The sequence below is a fragment of the Prunus avium genome, chromosome 7, assembly GCF_965620075.1.
Source record: "Prunus avium chromosome 7, drPruAviu1.hap1.1, whole genome shotgun sequence".
NCBI classification, from domain to species: Eukaryota; Viridiplantae; Streptophyta; class Magnoliopsida; order Rosales; family Rosaceae; genus Prunus; species Prunus avium.
The window spans coordinates 37547562-37567517 of NC_142290.1; the positions used below are offsets into that span (position 1 = coordinate 37547562).

Consider the following 19956-nt stretch of genomic DNA (forward strand, 5'->3'; position numbering starts at 1 on the left):
AAGAGATACGTAGGCACCCTGAGGTTCGACTTAGAGGCAGCCGCAAAACCAAACACACACGTTCTGTTTCTTTATGATGGAATCAAAGGGTTTTCCCTTGAAGCAAGGGATTGTAATCAAGAGACTTGCGTCTCGAATGGGTCGAACCTAAAATAATAAAACCCCATTATTTAATTAGTGGTGGTGAAATTGTGTTGGCAGGTTCACATTTATCCTCAACACATTGGAAACAATAATCTCTAAAATATGGGAACTACATTTTGAGTTCCTTCCACCAAAAATACAAGAGTGCACGGAATATAATAGTTCAATTTTGTACCCATTCTTAAACTCTTACCTTCCGTTTAGATGAGGGAAAATAAATTTAGCTAAAAGTCAAGAATTTAAGAGGAGAAATTGACAATTCCCTTATTTGGCAACTTAAGAGCGTAATTTATTAAATGACGTGTTGAAAAATCATGGAAATTGGGGCATTAAATTCTTGAGTTTAATTTTCATCAAAATAAGCGTCATTTCATACCATTTACAAAATTATGTCATTTACAAAATTCGATATACATAAATCCAAACACTGAAATCTTTAATTGACAAATTGAAATGATGGAAATGTAAATTCCGTCATTTTAGAATTCTATGTAATTTTCAAATCCGCCTGCGCCATTTCATTGAACGAAACCGATCCTAATAATACATTTCAATTTTACATTATAAAGGACACATTTCTAGTTATCCCATAAACAAAAAGAACCATAATCAGGAAGGACCAGCCCAAGACTAGTATTAACATAAAACAAAAGGTTTAGCCCAACTTACACCTAACGGGCTGGGGCAACCCGGTGATTAATAGTCGGTGTAAATTACGGCGGCCCATAAAATCCCTCAGCAGACGGCAATGCATCTACTTAAACCCTAATTTATTTTCGCATAAAAAACCCTAGCCTCTCTGCTTCCGCGAAATCGACCACACAATGGTAGTATCTTGCTCTTCATCTTGGTTTTCAGCCTAGAGAGCATGGTTGATTGACTATGTTTGTGATTTGTTTGTTTATTAATTTGTTTGTGTATGAATGTAATTGCAGACAGGAGAGGCAGTGAACGCAAAATCCTACCCTTTGGCCGATGCGCAGCTGACGATTACAATACTCGACCTGGTTCAACAGGCAGCTAACTACAAGCAGCTTAAAAAGGGCGCCAATGAAGGTACGTTAAATGCTCATATTTCAATGCCATGGCTACCTGCTTCTGTTTTTATCTGTGCAGTCTCTCTTTTTAGAGTCAGAATTATATAGAGTTTAACATTTTTTTTATGGGTTTTTTATTTTTTTTCAGCGACTAAGACCCTCAACAGGGGTATTTCTGAGTTCGTAGTGATGGCTTGTGACACTGAACCGATTGAGATTCTTCTTCACCTTCCCCTGTTGGCTGAAGATAAGGTACTATTCATCATTCCTGTAACATATCTATTGCACTGAAATTTTAGTGTCATAAATGCGTTAATTCTTTGATTGCGACATGGGTTTTTTTTTTCTTCTATTGGATGATGGGAGAGTGTTGTGTTGTTTTTCTCATCTGAGGATAGTTCAATAAATTCAAATATTGCTGTTTTTCACAAAGACATACTCGAGTTCTATTTTTATTTGCTCTCCTTTTGTGTATTATTTGTTTCCTTTTGGTCTCATTGTCAGTCCTATTATGATTCGTTATCATCTGTTAAGAGTTACTTACTGTAGTTTCCAAGTGTTTGATGTTTTACACGCAAAAATTAAGTGAGACAGAACTATTACCCCTTTGGTTGTGTTTGATTGCGTACTTGTTTTGTGTTATATAGTGGGATGGGTTGTGTTATATTTGACCCCAACCAGACCCGTTAGGTATTTACCCCAGTTGGTAGGATTGTGGTCTATGGCTGTGGACATAGATGGATGCACAAAGACTCGGCGAGTGAACTAGGTTTTGGTATTCCTTCTCGAGCTTCTATTTCTTCCGTTAAAGGAGATTCGAGAAAAGATGGAATAGGAAGACGTGTTTCCAGAACAAACAAGATACGGGTTGAGAAGGGGGAGTTAGCAAAGTTAGACAAGATTGGAATGGGCATAGGAACATGTATTGATGTACCAGATCGGCTAATGCTCCCAGGTTGATGCGATGTATTCCACCAGTTGACTGAAGACTTGATTATTGGTATCTCGATCGGTCCAGCACGGATTGAAATAGAAGCCGGTTCGACAGGAAGCTTTTGAAAACGCAGTGCACCCAGGTAAATAAGGAACGAGATGAATACAGAGGTTAAACGAGCATCCCACACCCAAAAGGTGCCCCACATAGGTCTTCCCTGAAACCACCTAATTGCCTATTTGAAGGTTAGACCGTGTGCATCCCATTTGGTGCAAGCATTTTAGTAAGCAAGGCTTATTGGTTGCAGACATGAAAGACCATGCCCAAGATAGTATTATATGTTTATTTCTTCATGATTTTTTAGTTTATTATGTTAAAGCTTCAAAATCCTTACTTTTTACTTTGATGATTCTCCTAGTGATTTAAATCAATTTAAAGCACGTTACAAGTGTTTTATTTGAATTTGGCAGAATGTTCCCTACGTTTTTGTCCCTTCGAAGCAAGCACTTGGTCGAGCCTGTGGTGTCACAAGACCTGTCATTGCGTGTTCTGTGACTTCCAATGAGGGAAGTCAATTGAAGTCGCAAGTACAACAGCTCAAGGTACTCTTCGTTCTTGTTTTAATCTACAATTTATGTTTCAGGTTTCCTTAGAGCTTGGATTTGGTCCTACATTCTGAACATTTTATGTGTGAACTGCAGGATGCCATTGAGAAACTCCTTATCTAAGCTATCTTGGAATGCATATTCGGTGTGATGAGCCTGTTCTGACTGTAATAGTGGGAGCCTTCAGAGGCTTTGACTAGGAAATGCATATTCAGTGTGATGGAGTTGTTGTGTTACTAGGAAATCTTTTGATGTTTGATTTGTATTAAATTTTCTGTTTTTATGAACTTCGAGGCAAGTACTACTACTAAGAAGTCAGAATTCTAACTATTAAGAAGAATACCTGCACGATCATTTGCAGAAGATTCATGCAAGTAATTCAGCTTGAAATCCACCCACTATTAGCACATATATCTATCATGGCCTGGATGATTCGCATACTTTGATTCAATACTGACCTCAAGTCTGTGATGTAATCACTGACTTCAATACATGAAGTTTTTCATTGTCATGGCAGCAATGCAAATGATAGGCGTTCTGAACTTTAACAGCCAAAAAAAGATAGGTGTAGAGTATTGAAAAAATAAAAAGGAAAATGGTTTATTGATTAGATATAGGACTGCAAGACTTCATCCGTTGACTTTATAAGATTTTTTGATATTCAAAACCCCTAACAACCTGATTCCTAGTATTTGAGGTAAATATTCAGAAAGTAATATGATTTGTTAGGTGCGGGCGGATTGTGATGGAAGTTTTACATGTACAGATTCAAGCCTTCAAAGTGAGGGCCTTGAGAAGGAGTCCATTTTCAGTGATTTTGTCTCCCACATGTTCTCTCTCAAAATCTTCATCTCTAATCCTAGACATTTTGCCATTCTACATATCTCCCCAGATTGTGGGTGGAATGTTTCACCTGATGAAAACCCCAGATTGTGGGTGGAATGTATCACCTGATGAAAACCCATGCAGATACAGGGAACCATCAGCATCACCAATATCCCACTTCCTTTCTCACTCCTTTATCTCAAATCCATTTCCCAACTTTTGCTACCATTTCCCAGTCCCCTTTCTCAGCATACAAGTTGGACATCAACAAAAAAGAACCCGATTCCATTGGTTCCAATCTCATCAATGTATCGGCTACTCTCTCCGCCATCTCCACTTTCCCATGGATCCTGCAAGCCCCAAGCAGGCTTTGCAACAACGAAAACCCTGGCTGTCCCGGGATCTGACTCATCAATTCCTCTGCTTCCTCCAATTTCCCTGCACGTCCCAACATGTCCACCATACTAGAATAATGTTGAGGAGATGGTTCAATATGATAGTCTTTCTGCCCCATGCCCACCATTCCCTTTCTGCTCCATGCTGTTAGTAAAGAAAGAAATGTGACTGAATCAGGTCTTACCCCTTCTCTCTCCATCTCCTTGAACAATTCTATCACTGAGTCATTGTCTCCATGCCCAGCATATGCAGATATTATAGCAGTCCAAGCAACCCTTTTGGACTCACAAATGCTTCCTCGCTTTGCATACATATCAAGAAGAGCACCTGCGATAATTGGGCCAGTCACTAATCCAAGTTTGATCAAGGAAGAGTGGCATCATTGGCCATATTTCAGAGAAATATCCTGAGCATCACCAATTGCACTCAAGACACTACCAAATGTGTAATTGTTTGGCTTCGACTCCATAGTTGCTACCAAGAATGTTTTTAGTGCATCTTGACACAGCCTGTTCTGAGCATACCCTGAAATCAAAGCATTCCACGATATGATTTCTCTGCAGTTTAACTCCTCAAAAACTTTGATGGAGTCAGGCATGGACTCAAACTTAGCATACATGGTGATCAAGCTGTTGCAAACATCATGCTTTGATAAAAAGCCAGTCTTTATGCAAAACCCATGAATCATTTCGCCTTCCTCCACCAACTTCCTAATTGATATAGCAGAGATTAGTCCAACAAATGTGACATCATTTGGATATACTCCATCCAATCTCATCTCATTAAATAGAGAGATGGCATCTTCTTTGTCTATAGAAATCTTAGTTGTCCAAGACACTACGTTGCAATCATTCATGCACTGAAAGACTAATTTTGCATCTTCAGTAACCTCACACTTTGAATATGTCGAGATCAATACATTACTAACTGAAACATGACTTCCATATCCTGAATTAATTGTCAAGCCATGTATCTGTTTCCCAAGTTCTAAATTCATTTCATGACCGCAAGCTGAAACTGCACTAGTAAATGAGACATGATCTAACCCCATCCCTTCTCCCACCATCTCAATAAAGACAAAAATCGCCTCAAGCCCATGATTTCCCTCTTGAGAGTAACCTGATAGTATTGCATTCCATGAAACCAGATCCTTATTCGCCATTTCATCAAACACACTCCTAGCTTCTATTAACCGCCTTCACCTCAAACACATACTTATAAGTGCATTTCCAACAAAATCTTCACCATCTAAACCAGACTTAAATATAAGAGAATGCAATTGTAATCCAAATCGAAAATCTTCATGATCCGCACAAAAAGCAAGAATCGTAGTATAAGTCACTGGATAAAAAACAACTCCATTAAAATTCATCCTAAGAGCAAAACTCAATGCACCCTCACTTGTCCGAAACCCCGAAAGAATAGTATTCCAAGAAACTATATCAGTATAAAACAGTCTCAAAGATAAGTAAGGGACCATCAAACTGTCCCGCTTTGGTGTACATACACATCAAAGAATTTGAAACCATAGTATACGAAGCAAACCCAGAAGAAACTGCAAACCTGTGAATTTGGCATCCGGGTTTGGGGTCCCCTTGACAGCAAGGATAACGGTAACTTCATCGATGTTATGAGACAAATGTAGTTGAAGTTGCTTACAGAACATGTCAAGGGCTCTAAGGGTAACGGTAACTTCATCGTGTTCGTTTCTCTGTCTCTTCATTTCACTCGCGCACCACATTCCTCTGCGAGTGCAAGCTTCGTCTGTCTTCATTTGGAACAAAAAGTAGGCGCCCAGACCCGGCCAGGCCGCCTAGACACACCCAGGCCGCCTAGAACCGCCCAGGCCGTCTAGAACCGCCTAGAGCCACCCAGGCCACCTAGGCGCCTCCTAGAACCGCCCAGGCCGCCTAGGTGCTGCCTAGACCCGCCCAGGCCGCCTAGATCTGCCCAGGCGCCACTAACTCCCTTATAGCATTAGAGTTGTTATCTTAGTGGAGATTTCAATAGCTGAATGACATTTGATGGTTTTTGTAGAGAAAGTCCAATCCAATCCAATCAACGCAGCAGCCGAAACGAAAGAAAAAAAATCGAAGCTTGAGTTAAGAGAGAGAAGCGAAATGACTGTGACTGCGAGTGCAAGCTTCGCGTTTGCTTTCGAATATATTTAAAGAGTATAGCCGATCGGCTATACCGTTCAAATATTTGAATATATTCAAACCGTATAGCCGTACGGCTATACCTTGGAAATAATACATCTAAATCGTATAGCCGCACGGCGATACTATTTAAATATACAATTTTGTCATGTTATTTTAAAATACCACTTTGGCTAATTAGGGTAGAGTTATTTCTTCAAATTTTTTTTTTATACTATTGATATTGGGGAATGAGAATTTAAATTCTTTCTGATACCTCCCATTCTAATGATTTCCAACTACTAGTCCATTAGGCAAGAATTAAAAATGGATTTTATTTATAAGAAATAATAGAGTTAAACCCATAAATACAACAACAAAAAATAGGGATCCACCAACATTTTGGGGATAAAAGAATCTTGAATTTAATAGTATAAAATTGCTTGTGTAAGAATTTATTTTCTAAAATGTATCCATCGTAATTATGAACTAAACCCAATGACAGCCTTTTTCTCATTGCACTTGACAACCCTGCTCTTCTGCTATGAGATATATCAATTCGCGTTGTATTCTCTGTAGATGAAAAATTGGATACAAGACAGTCTAATGAGACAACGAAGAAAAGAGTTTTGAAATAAATTGAAGGTATCAGAGGTCATATGGCATTGATATATATATATATACGAACTATTCTAAATGATATTTCAAACAACGTGCTAGATGAGAAGTAGCATCTCATTCTTACATACAATGGTAGAGCCAGAAAATTCATCAAGGAGGGTCAACCTCAAAAAATAAAATCATCGCATAACAACATAAATTTATCTAATAATACAAAGTCTTTAGTAATAACTCATATGTCATTCCAATACATTCACAATCATCCTCGACGAGTTTTCATCTCTTGAAATCTTTTCATAATCACTTCATTATCAATAATATCAAATGTATCTTTCTCAATATATATGATCAAGCTGTCATTCATCCATATATCTCTCATTCGCTTTTGCAGATCACTTTTCAATATATTCATAGCAGAAAATGCTCTTTCCACAGAGGCAGTCACAATTGGTAGGATTAGTGCATGTGTCACGAGCAAGTAAACCAATGGGTATACCCTATCTTTTTTTGTCACGAGCAAGGAAAATTGTGTTTTTTAGGTTGGCAAGGACCTCTTTGCAAATAAGCTCTACACACCTGATCTTGGACATTGGGATTGTAATCCAAATTTTGAATTCATAGCCCAGGATCTGAAGGAAGATCAGCCAAATTGATTTCCTCACATTGACGTTTTGTAGTACCATGATTTAATACATCTGTTCTTAGAGGATGTGACAATTGATATGTTGCTTTTCTTTTTAAAATATTTCTCCATAACTGTTTCAAAAGAAAATTTCAGAAATCAGATAATAAATAAATCATATAATGCTCTTGATTTGAGATAATAAATAAATAACTAATTAACATACCACAAATACAATAAACTATAAAAAATAAAAAAAATCAACTACACCAAAAAAAATTAAACTACTAGGGTTAAAGACTTATTGGGTTACTCGTCACAATTCAGTGAAACAAAGTTGAATTCTTGTAGAGAATTAACTTTAGAGTCGGAGAAAAAAAAAAGAATTGAATGATTGATGCAAACAAAGACTTGAAATAGAATAGGTTTAATTTAAGCAGTGCAAAGTTGAAATAGAATAGGTTCAATTAAGCTGTGCAAAAGGTTGCTTTAGCTTTTAGGTTAGTAGTTCTTTAATTAAGAAGTTATTTAAAAAAAGAGTAAAAAAAAGAAAAAGGAAAGCTGAGAAGGGTCATATTTTAATAATAATTTATATACAAAGGGTAAATAGTAATGAATGCAGGATTATTTATGGAATTTCATGAGGGTCAGCTGACCCTTGTGGGCCTTGATTGGCTCTACCTTTGCTTACATATACCATAACCACGTGCACCTAAAATTCCCAATGTTAAGAGGGGAGAAATGTGTTAGGCGTTCTGAACTTTAACAACAACAAAAAGATAGGTGTAGAGTATTGAAAAAATAAAAAGTAAAATGGTTTATTGAATAGATATAGGACTACAAGACTTCATCCATTGACTTTATTAGATTTTCTGATATTCAAAACCCAAGACAACCTAATTCCTAGTATTTGAGGCACATATTTAGAAAGTAACATGATTTGTTAGGCGTGGGCAGATTGTGATGGACATCTACTCCCATCTTTCTTGTAGAATCTGAGCAACTGTTGATTATAAAGGGAGAAAATCATGTAATCTGATTCACATATTTCTTTCTTTCCAATTTTTATTCTATATATTCATGTGTGACCAAAACCATCATTTGCAATATATCTGTGATTGATATTGGAAAATCAACATATCTCTTTGTTTTCCCATCATAATATTCTGTTGAGAATCAACATTTACGTAAATTTGTCCTGAAGAACAACTGCTGCCATATACTCCTACTAGAAACCTTTGTAAATATAGGAACCAAATGAAAAAGATACTAGACAAGTTTTGCCTTACCTTAATAATGACCAGATGATGACCTGGAAGGTTTACACCCCATGCCAATGTGCTGGTACAAACCAATACCTATAATTTAATACGTATGCCTAATCAGTATATAGAGTAAGAACATGATCTTTTTATATTCTCTTTTCCTAATGTGTTTTTCAGGAAAGACTCGTGCTTACTGAGGTAAGACAGAAATGCTTGAATCTTGTTCTTTGCAAAAAGTTCCTCAACCATAGATCCAACTTTGTCATTCAGACCGGCATGGTGTAATCCAATGCCAAACTGCAAGGTGTGCCTCAGGTTAAAGAACCATCTGCTGGGCTTCTTCTGGCATACTAAGAAACTTCCTTGGATGTTCATCTGACGTTGCCAACATCAGTAACAGAAAAGCACAAAAAAAAAAAAAAAAAAATCAAATCAACACAGTAGCCGAAACTGAAGAAAAAAAAATCCAAGCTTGAGTTGAGAGAGAGGCTCAAGAACGAGTATTTAAATTTTGAAGATTGGACTACGAGTGTAAGCTTCGTTTCCGTTTCTCTGTCTCTTCATTTCACTCGCGCACCACATTCCTCTGCGAGTGCAACCTTCGTCTGTCTTCATTTGGAAAAAAAAAAAAAAAAAAAAAGGACGCCCAGACCCGCCTAGGACGCCTAGACCCACCTGTGCCTCCCAGAACCGCCTAGGCGCTGCCTAACTTCCTTATAGCATCAGAGTTGTTATCTTAGTGGAGATTTCAACAGCTAAATGACATTTGATGGTTTTCATAGAGAAAGTCCAATCCAATCCAATCAAGACAGCAGCCGAAACGAAAGAAAAAAAAATGAAGCTTGAGTTGAGAGAGAGAGAGAGTCTTTAAAGCTTGGAAGCACTTATAGGGAAACGAAATGGCTGTGACTGCGAGTGCAAGCTTCGTGTTATTTAAAGAGTATAGCCGCACGGCTATACCTTTAAAATATTTGAATATATTCAAAGATAATAGCCGCGCGGAAATAATATATTTAAAGAGTATAGCCGCGCGGCCAAACTCTTTAAATGTACAATTTTGTCTTGATATTTTAGGGTTTAGGGCTAAAATAACATTTTAGCTAATTAGGATAGAGTTATTTCTTCAATTATTTTATTTATACTAGTGATATTGGGGAATGATAATTTAAGTTCTTTCCGATACCTCACATTCTAATGATTTACAGCTATTAGTCCATTAGACAAGAATAAAAAATGGATTTTATGTATAAGAAATAATACGGGTTAAACCCATAAATGCAACAACAAAAAATAGGAATCCAATCCAAAGGTTTTGGACCTTTCTACACATTACCAGTTACAAGATTTTTATTTGTGGCAACTCTTCTTGCCAATTAATTTTACGATTTTTAGCACCTTTCTGCACATTACTGTTACAAGATTTTTAGCAACCTTGTAAAATTCAAAGACGCAACTTCATAACATCCTCAATTTTGGCATTACCATACAAAGGTTTTGGACCTTGAGTAGACCAAGTAGCGGTGGCTAGAGCATTTTATCAAATAGTTTTGCGATGAACTAGCAGTGTTAGAACAGCTATCAAGTTCTAACTTCTGTCCTCTTCAGAAAAACATTCTGGGGATAATCTAACTAAAAAACGCACTAGCTGCAAAATTTAAATAATTACAATTTTATTGTTGTCTTCAAACCAACACCTACTCACAGCTGCTGCGACTTCACTTCAATGTTTCTTAACACTGGAAGATGATGATCAAAACCCAATCCAAAAAAGTCATTATATGAAATACTTTTGGTTCATTTGGATGAATACAAGACTGTGTTTCTGGAATGGTGATTATTTGCACTTACCAACTTATCACGGGAAAAAGATAGATTAATAAATATTCAAAATAACTAAAAATTAAAAAATAAATAAATAAATAAGCCGCACCTTTGCAGTTCGACCAAAAAATAAAAAAGATAACAACATTTTGAAGTACCCGAAATGACAAGAAGCAGGCAACTCATAAAACCCCTTCTGAAACCCAAAAACTGAACCTTTAATAAACCCTAGAGAGTGCATTAGAGAACCATGAGACGTACTCTATTGAATAATGTCTCTCTCTACGCTCGCAATCGCCTTCTCTCCCCTCCAACTTGCAACCCTAATCCTAGCTCCTCACTCGTCCCACTCGCCACTTCGACTCGGTCCCTACTCAGGCTTTTCTCGTCCGAAGATGACTCTTCCGCTGAAAGCTCCAATCCGTCTGCTGATTCGAGCGTGATCCCAACCAACAAGAAAGATGCCTCCGTTGAAGTCCAAGACATCAATAACAAAGGTGACCCACCAAATATATATTTTTATATTTTTCAAGTTTTCAATTACCTTCAAGCTTGACCCTCTGTCTTCATTTGGAACAAAAAGGAGGCGGCCAGACTTGCCCAGGCCGCCTAGGAACCGCCTAGACCCACCCGCGCCGCCTAGAACCGCCCAGGCCGCCTAGACCCACCCGCGCCGCCTAGGCTCCGCCTAGATCGGCCCAGGCCGCCTAACTCCCTTATAGCATCAGATTTGTTATCATAGTGGAGATTTCAATAGCTGAATGACACTTGATGGCTCTTCCAATCCAATCCAATCAACGCAGCAGCCGAAACGAAAGAAAAAAACCGCTTTAGCTAATTAGGATAGAATTATTTATTCAATTATTTTATTTATACCAGTGATATTGAGGAATAAGAAACTAAATTCTTTCCGATACCTCCCATTCTAATTATTTCGAGCTAGAGTTGACAGAAAAGCACAACAACAAAAAAATCGAATCAACACTGCAGCCGAAACTGAAGAAAAAAAATCCAAGCTTGAGTTGAGAGAGAGGCTCAAGAATGAGTTTTTGAATTTTGAAGATTGGACTGCGAGTGCAAGCTTTGTGTTCGTTTCTCTGTCTCTTCATTTCACTCGCACACCACATTCCTCAGCGAGTGCAAGCTTTGTCTGTCTTCATTTGGAAAAAAAAGGATGCCCATACCCGCTCAGGCTGCCTAGACCCACCCATGCCGCCTTGAACCGGCCAGGCCGCCTAGACCCGCCTAGATCCGCCCATGCCACCTAGGCGCCGCCACTCCCTTATAGCATTAGAGTTGTTATCTTAGTGGAGATTTCAATAGTTGAATGACATTTGATGGTTTTCATAGAGAAAGTCCAATCCAATCCAATCAACACAGCAGGCGAAACGAAAGAAAAAAAAAATGAAGCTTGAGTTGAGAGAGAGAGAGAGTCTTTGAAGCTTAGAAGCGCTTATAGAGAAGTGAAATGGTTGTGACTGCGAGTGCAAGTTTCATGTATATTTAAAGAGTATAGCCGATCGGCTATACCTCTAAAATATTCGAATATATTCAAAGGGTATAGCCGCACGGAAATACAGCTTAAAATATATTTAAAGCGTACGTGGCTATACAGTTTAAAATATTTGAATATATTCAAAGAGTATAGCTGCACGGAAATAATATATTTAAAGAGTATAGCCGCGCGAGGCTATACTCTTTAAATATACAATTTTGTCATGATATTTTAGGGTTTATGGCTAAAATACCACTTTAGCTAATTAGGATAGAGTTATTTCTTCAATTATTTTATTTATACTAGTGATATTGGGGAATGATAATTTAAGTTCTTTCTGATACCTCATATTCTAATGATTTCCAGCTATTAGCCCATTAGACAAGAATAAAAAATGAATTTTATTTATAAGAAATAATACGGGTTAAACCTATAAATGCAACAACAAAAAATAGGAATCCAATCCAAAGGTTTTGGACCTTTCTACACATTACCAGTTACAAGATTTTTATTTGTGGCAGCTCTTCTTGCCAATTAATTTTACGATTTTTAGCACCTTTCTACACATTACTTGTTACAAGATTTTTAGCAACCTTGTAAAATTCAAAGATGCAACTTCATAACATCCTCAATTTTGGCATTACCATACAAAGGTTTTGGACCTTGAGTAGACCAAGTAGTGGTGGCTAGAGCATTTTATCAAATAGTTTTGCGATGAACTAGCAGTGTTAGAACAGCTATCAAGTTCTAACTCCTATCCTCTTCATAAAAACATTCTGGGGATAATCTAACTGAAAAATGCACTGGCTGCAAAATTTAAATAATTACTATTTTATTGTTGTCTTCAAACCAACACCTACTCACAACTTCTGTGACTTCACTTCAATGTTTCTTAACACTGGAAGATGATGATCCAAAGTTCAAAACTCAATCCAAAAAGGTCATTATATGAAATACTTTTGGTTTATTTGGATGAATACAAGACTGTGTTTCTGGAATGGTAATTATTTGCACTTACCAACTTATCATGGAAAAACAACCCAAAACCAACTCCAGATATGAAATTCTCCTTTGTTCTAGGGGTTCTCCCCTGGAACCACCCCCTTCAGTTAATAATCTGGGCCTCTCTCCCCTCCTCCGCCCCCACCCCGGTTATGTTGTGGAGTGTTTTCCCTCCCAGCTTTTGTTGGGTTTTGTATGCTCCTTAGTTTTGCAAGGTTTTGTTTTCTCTCCTTTTTCTTTAGGGTTTGTATTCTAGTCTTTTGAGGCTGGTTTTTGGATGATCTTGCTAGATCTGCTGCTTTTATGGTAGATCTTGTGTAGATCTCTCTATATTGGAGGTGGAGCTGCTGAATTTGGTTTATTGTGCTTGGGGATCAAGGGAATTAGGAGATGCTGTGATATTCTTTGGAATGTCCTGGTGGAAGTTGAGCGGTTAAGCCCTCCACCATTGAGGTGTTTCCTGTCCCATGAAGTTTGAGAGATTTTTTCTCTATCTTGATCTTCTTTAAGCAGTCATTGCTGCAAGGATTTGGGTCCTCCTTATCTATAACTCTTTGTTAGCTTGGTTTAAAGTTGTATGCTATTTTTTTAACAATCTTGTAATACTTGTGTTTAGTTGGTGTTGTTGTTTTAGTCTCTGTATTGCAAGAACCTCCTGGATGTGTTCTTATTGTTGTATCTTGGCTTGTGCCCTATTCTTCAATGGATTCTATACTGTTTTGCCAAAAAAACAAAAAAACAAAAAAAAACAAAAAAAACTTATCATGGTAAAAAAATAGATTGATAAATATTCAAAAAAAACTAATAAATAAAAAAAAACTACATAAAAATAAATAAATAAATAAGTTGCACCTTTGCAGTTCGACCCAAAAAAAGACAACAACATTTTGAAGCACCCGAAATGACATGAAGCAGGCAAAGCATAAAACTCCTTCTGAAAATCAAAAACTGAACCTTTAATAAACCCTAGAGAGTGAATTAGAGAACCATGAGACGTACTCTATTGAATAATGTCTCTCTCTACGCTCGCAATCGCCTTCTCTCCCCTCCAACCTGCAACCCTAATCCTAGCTCCTCACTCGTCCCACTCGCCACTTCGACTCGGTCCCTACTCAGGCTTTTCTCTTCCGAAGACGACTCTTCCGTTGAAAGCTCCAATTTTGATACAGTCTACTAAAGATAAAATTTTGATACCTTGAAAAAGTATAAAATAACAAAATGGGCATCATATATCATTTTAAAAAAACTATATATGTATCAACATTCCTCCAACAAATTCACAAGACATGTATCTCTCAAAAAAAAAATCTAAAAATAAATTGATAAATGTATTCCGCATCCTGAATTAGTTGTATTTTGCATCCTGAATTATTAGAAGTTTCTCCATTTGTTGAGATGGCCCCTCTTGATGCTTTTGCTGTGTAATGCTTATGAGCCCATTCCTACAAACACAGCAAAATACAATGAACCTACTGCTCGAAAAACTCCTCTATTGTCTAGCACACACATATTTCAGCTAAACACGCAACAAGGAGAAACAAAAAGGAAAAAACAAAACATCAACAAGACAAACCAATAAGACTGGATCATTGATGATGAAGTCGAGGATAACTGATCCAGGATAACCAAGCCTCAATACCCAAATAAAACATTGTTTTACTTCCTTAAACTAATAATATATATGCAAAACTATAACTAATTATGTCCAAATGACATACCCATTGTAGGCTTTGAATGCCATGTTCTGATAGCCAGTTGAACTCAAAGTCTGCGAAGATTTCTCACCAAACTTATAAGGAACCACATCATAACCTGTAATAAATCATATCAATAAATATCTTCTATAGACAAACATGTATAGGTTAGGTTATAAATTTCACAGCAGAACCTACAGAAAAAGAAGATGCTAGAGCCAAGGATGTAAAAGGCATATAAAAGATAAAACTAACAATATCTGTGTATAAGAGGTCATCATGAAAGATGACCTTTTTTCTTGTAGTGTACTCAGGCTTTTCTCGTCCGAAGACGACTCTTCCGCTGAAAGCTCCAATCCGTCTGCTGATTCGAGCGTGATCCCAACCAACAAGAAAGATGCCTCCGTTGAAGTCCAAGACATCAATAACAAAGGTGACCCACCAAATATATATTTATATATTTTTCAAGTTTTCAATGACCTTCAATCTTGACCCTCTGTCTTCATTTAGAACAAAAAGGAGGCGGCCAGACCTGCCCAGGCCGCCTAGGAGACGCCTAGACCCACTCGCGCCGCCTAGAACCGCCTAGAACCGCCTAGGCCGCCTAGGCCGCCTAGGCGCCGCCTAGATCCGCCCAGGCCGCCTAGGCGCCGCCTAGATCCGCTCAGGCCGCCTAACTCCCTTATAGCATCAGAGTTCTTATCTTAATGGAGATTTCGACAGCTGAATGACACTTGATGGTTTTCGTAGAGAGAGTCCAATCCAATCCAATCAACTCAGCAGCCGAAACGAAAGAAAAAAAATCGAAGCTTGAGTTGAGAGAGAGAGGCTCAGAGTCTTTGAAGCTTTGAAGGGCTTAAAGAGAAGCGAAATGGCTGTGACTGCGAGTGTTACCAAAAAAAAATGGTTGTGACTGCGAGTGCAAGCTTCGCGTTCGTTTCAAATATATTTAAAGAGTCTAGCCGCGCAGCTCTACCTTCAAAATATTCGAATAAATTCAAAGAGTATAGCCGCCCGGCTATACTATTTTGTCAATTTATTTTAAAATACCGCTTTAGCTAATTAGGATAGAATTATTTATTCAATTATTTTATTTATACCAGTGATATTGAGGAATAAGAAATTAAATTCTTTCCGATACCTCCCATTCTAATTATTTCGAGCTACCAAGTTCTAACTCCTATTCTCTTAAAAAAAAAAAAACATTCTGGCCGATAATCTAACTAAAAAACGCACTGTCATAACTATTTGTAAGTTTCATCTCTGAAAGTTGGCTCTTCAACAATGTGAACAGGACGTAGTAATATAGGAAAAGATGTAGACTCACGTACATCAAGTGATCGTGTTGGAGTGGTTATCGGGCATGACTAGAAATACTGTTTACATTTGAATAACTTGCATTTTGCTCTATTATTGCTTTGTCTTCTGGTTGTTTCCATGACTCTACCAGATCTTATATGACCCTTTTGTATATGCAACCTTTCTTTTTTCTTGTGATTATAAACGTTAAACAAGAAGATTATAGGTGGTGATGGGCAAAGGAAACCCATACATGACCTTTTGTTATCGTTCACATCAAAACTTCATTTGTATGTTACCTCAAGATGAATTTCCTTTTTTTATATTTATTTATTGAAATTTGGCTACAGAACTTCTTAACAATCATGAGTTACTTTTGAAGTTTTACATGTACAGATTCAAGCCTTCGAAGTGAGGGCCTTGAGAAGGAGTCCATTTTCAGTGATTTTGTCTCCCTCATGTTCTCTCTCAAAATTTTCATCTCTAATCCTAGACATTTCGCCATTCTACATATCTCCCTAGACTGTGGATGGGATGTATCACCTGATGAAAACCCATGCAGATACAAGGAACCATCAGCATCACCAGTATCCACCCAACTATATCCCACTTCCTTTCTCACTCCTTTATCTCTCATCCCTTTCCTAACTTTTGCTACCATTTCCCAGTCCCCTTTCTCAGCATACAAGTTGGACATCAACACAAAAGAACCCGATTCCATTGGTTCCAATCTCATCAATGTATTGGCTACTCTCTCCGCCATCTCCATATTCCCATGGATCCTGCAAGCCCCAAGCAGGCTTTGCAACAACGAAAACCCTGGCTGTCCCGGGATCTGACTCATCAATTCCTCTGCTTCCTCCAATTTCCCTCTACGTCCCAACATGTCCACCATACTTGAATAATGTTGAGGAGATGGTTCAATATGATAGTCGTTCACCATTGAGTGAAAGAGGTGACGGCCCATCTCCACCATTCCCTTTCTACTGCATGCTGTTAGTATAGAAAGAAATGTGACTGAATCAGGTCTTACCCCTTCTTTCTCCATCTTCTTGAACAATTCTATCACTGAGTCATAGTCTCCATGCCCAGCATATGCAGATATTATTGCAGTCCAAGAAAACTGACTTTTATGAGGCGTCTCACTGAAAACTCTTTTGGACTCACAAATGCTTCCTCGCTTTGCATACATATCAAGAAGAGCACCTGCGATAATTGGGTCAGTCACTAATCCAAGTTTGATCAAGGAAGAGTGGCATCGTTGGCCAAATTTCAGAGAAATATCCTGAGCATCACCAATTGCACTCAAGACACTACCAAATGTGTAATTGTTTGGCTTCGACTCCATAGTTGCTACCAAGAATGTTTTTAGTGCATCTTGACAGAACCTGTTCTGAGCATACCCTGAAATCAAAGCATTCCAAGATATAATTGCTCTGCTGTTTAACTCCTCAAAAACTTTGATGGAGTCATGCATGGACTCAAACCTAGCATACATGGTGATCAAGCTGTTGCAAACATTATGCTTTGATAAAAAGCCAGTCTTTATGCAGAACCCATGAATCATTTCGCCTCCCTCCACCAACTTCCTAATTGATACAGCATGGATTAGTCCAACAAATGTAACATCATTTGGATATACTCCATCCAATCTCATCCCATTAAATAGAGAGATGGCATCTTCTTCGTCTATAGAAATCATAGTCGTCCAAGACACTACGTTGCAATCATTCATGCACTGAAAGACTAATTTTGCATCTTCAGTAACCTCACACTTTGAATATGTTGAGATTAATACATTACAAACTGAAACATGACTTCCATATCCTGATTTAATTGTCAAGCCATGTATCTGTTTCCCAAGTTCTAAATTCATTTCATGACCGCAAGCTGAAACTGCACTAGTAAATGAGACATGATCTAACCCCATCCCTTCTCTCACCATCTCAGTAAAGACAAAAATCGCTTCAAGCCCATGATTTCCCTCTTGAGAGTAACCTGATAGTATTGCATTCCATGAAACACAATCCTTATTCGCCATTTCATCAAACACACTCCTAGCTTCTATTAACCACCTCCACCTCGAATACATACTTATAAATGCATTTCCAACAAAAACTTCACCATCTAAACCAGACTTAAATATAAGAGAATGCAGTTGTAATCCAAATAGAAAATCTTCATGATCCGCACAAAAAGCAAGAACCGTAGTATAAGTCACTGGATCAAAAACAACTCCATTAAAATTCATCCTAAGAGCAAAATTCAATGCACCCTCACTTGTTCGAAATCCCAAAAGAATAGTATTCCAAGAAACTATATCAGTATAACACATAGTCTCAAAGATAAATAAGGCACCATCAAGCTGTCCAGCTTTGGTGTACATACTCATCAAAGAATTTGAAACCGTAGTATATGAAGCAAATCCAGAAGAAACAGCAAACCCGTGAATTTGGCATCCGGGTTTGGGGTCCCCTTGACAGGCCTTCACAGCAAGGGTAACGGTAACTTCATCAATGTTATGAGACAAATGTAGTTGAAGTTGCTTACAGAACATGTCAAGGGCTCTGAGTGGAAGGTTTCTGTGCAAGTAGTTGAGCATAGAGCGGTTAGTTGAGGCTGCATTTGGTTGGGGATTTTGGTCGAACGGTTGGTGCTCATGTCTGAATGAATGGAAGTAGGAGCAGCTAGCATACCGTTGCTTGGGTATTCGTTGGAGGGTTTTGAAATTCAGTTGGCGGATAATCATGAGAAACGAACAAAACGCCGATTGTAATCAGAAAATAGCATTAGGCAGATAGGAGAGCGCGCCTTAAACCCTCTGAAAGCCAAAACCCTGGCTTTTGTTTCTTTGGGTTTTCTTTTAAGAAATAAAGCATGGGCTTTTTATTTGTAGTAAGATATATGCATAAAATGGGCTTATAAATGATTTGGTAGTCGCCCAAAAAAAGAAAACGATTTGGTAGTCCATAAGGATCTACCTTGCCCATCCTCACACCACACCCAATGATTTGGGCTTATATAAACCTCAAAATATACGTCAAAATTGGGATTGGAATGCATGGTGGTTAGGTTATTAAGATTGAGCCAACGGTCCCACTTGACATTGGCAAATATTAAGAGTCTTGACTTACATACTAGGGGTACTAGGTTCGAACTTCGATACTAGGGGTACTAGGTTCGAACTTTGATGACATTAGTTGTGTGTGTATGAGAAAAAGGATTGAAGATTATCGCCTACCTGCGGGATGTATGCTATACAATATGAAACGCGAGCAGAGCAGCTACTTATAAATAAATATTTTGTGGTTGTTGGCATGAAACTGAAGGCAAGGCAGAGTTGGTACAAATTCATTAAGCTGCAAAGATTAATCCCACCTGGCATTGGCAAATATATATACTTCAAAATGACTGAATGAGGACGGGCTGAGAGTTGTATACAAAATAGATATGTAGTACTAGTGTAGGGACAAACAGACTGGTATATTGTTGATAATGGACCCTGCAACACGCGTTTGGTTCCTAACACAATAATGTTGCACTATATTATTTTTTTCTCTATCTTCTTCATCATCATTGCTCATAGGTGAACAATTCTTCTTTGGTAGGAAGAAAACTTGTATATCACGGGGATATCACTGTTTTGTTACCCTTTTTATTAATCACATTCCGCTACTTGTGATAACTGTTTTACATAACAAAATGCGATTAATTAGGAATAATAAAACAATATTATCCCGTGATGACATGCAAGTTCTTCTCCGTTGGTAGGCTGGACTGTAGTTGTATGGTGGTGAAACCAAACTATATAGAGGAGCTGTTAAACGGGAATCCCACATGCCATGTTATATGCCAGCCAAGCTGCCCCCAAACTGATCACTCATCTGGATATATGCTTATACCTTCTGTCTGTCTCTGCTTTTTGATTAATCAATAAAAGAATATGCAGACAAACGTAATACTACTACTTGATGGGTTGAATCGAGTTTAATTTTGTCTTAGTCTAACTTGGACTACTAATTCTAAAGGGTTTAACTTTTTCTTTCTTTCTTTCAGGA

General features: G+C 37.9%; 1 protein-coding gene and 2 pseudogenes across 1 annotated transcript; 1 reads left to right on the forward strand and 2 right to left on the reverse strand.

Moving 5' to 3' along the window:
- Positions 1-833: 833 nt before the first annotated feature.
- On the forward strand, positions 834-3094 carry LOC110759974 (uncharacterized). Its single transcript, XM_021962124.2, has 5 exons — positions 834-971; positions 1080-1200; positions 1330-1433; positions 2586-2717; positions 2817-3094. Exons 1-5 carry the CDS (start codon positions 969-971, stop codon positions 2841-2843), a joined length of 387 nt encoding a protein of 128 aa, XP_021817816.1. The 5' UTR covers positions 834-968; the 3' UTR covers positions 2844-3094.
- Positions 3095-3496: 402 nt separating this feature from the next.
- Positions 3497-5664, reverse strand: LOC110759904 (pentatricopeptide repeat-containing protein At4g32430, mitochondrial pseudogene; annotated as a pseudogene).
- A 10592-nt stretch (positions 5665-16256) lies between these two features.
- Positions 16257-18738, reverse strand: LOC110759906 (pentatricopeptide repeat-containing protein At4g32430, mitochondrial pseudogene; annotated as a pseudogene).
- Between the last annotated feature and the right edge of the window lie 1218 nt (positions 18739-19956).

Coding starts and splice junctions, on each gene's coding strand:
- LOC110759974 (XM_021962124.2), top strand. Junction 1,201..1,329: donor TAAAAAGGGCGCCAATGAAG/GTACGTTAAATG, acceptor ATTTTTTTTCAG/CGACTAAGACCCTCAACAGG. Junction 2,718..2,816: donor CGCAAGTACAACAGCTCAAG/GTACTCTTCGTT, acceptor TGTGAACTGCAG/GATGCCATTGAGAAACTCCT.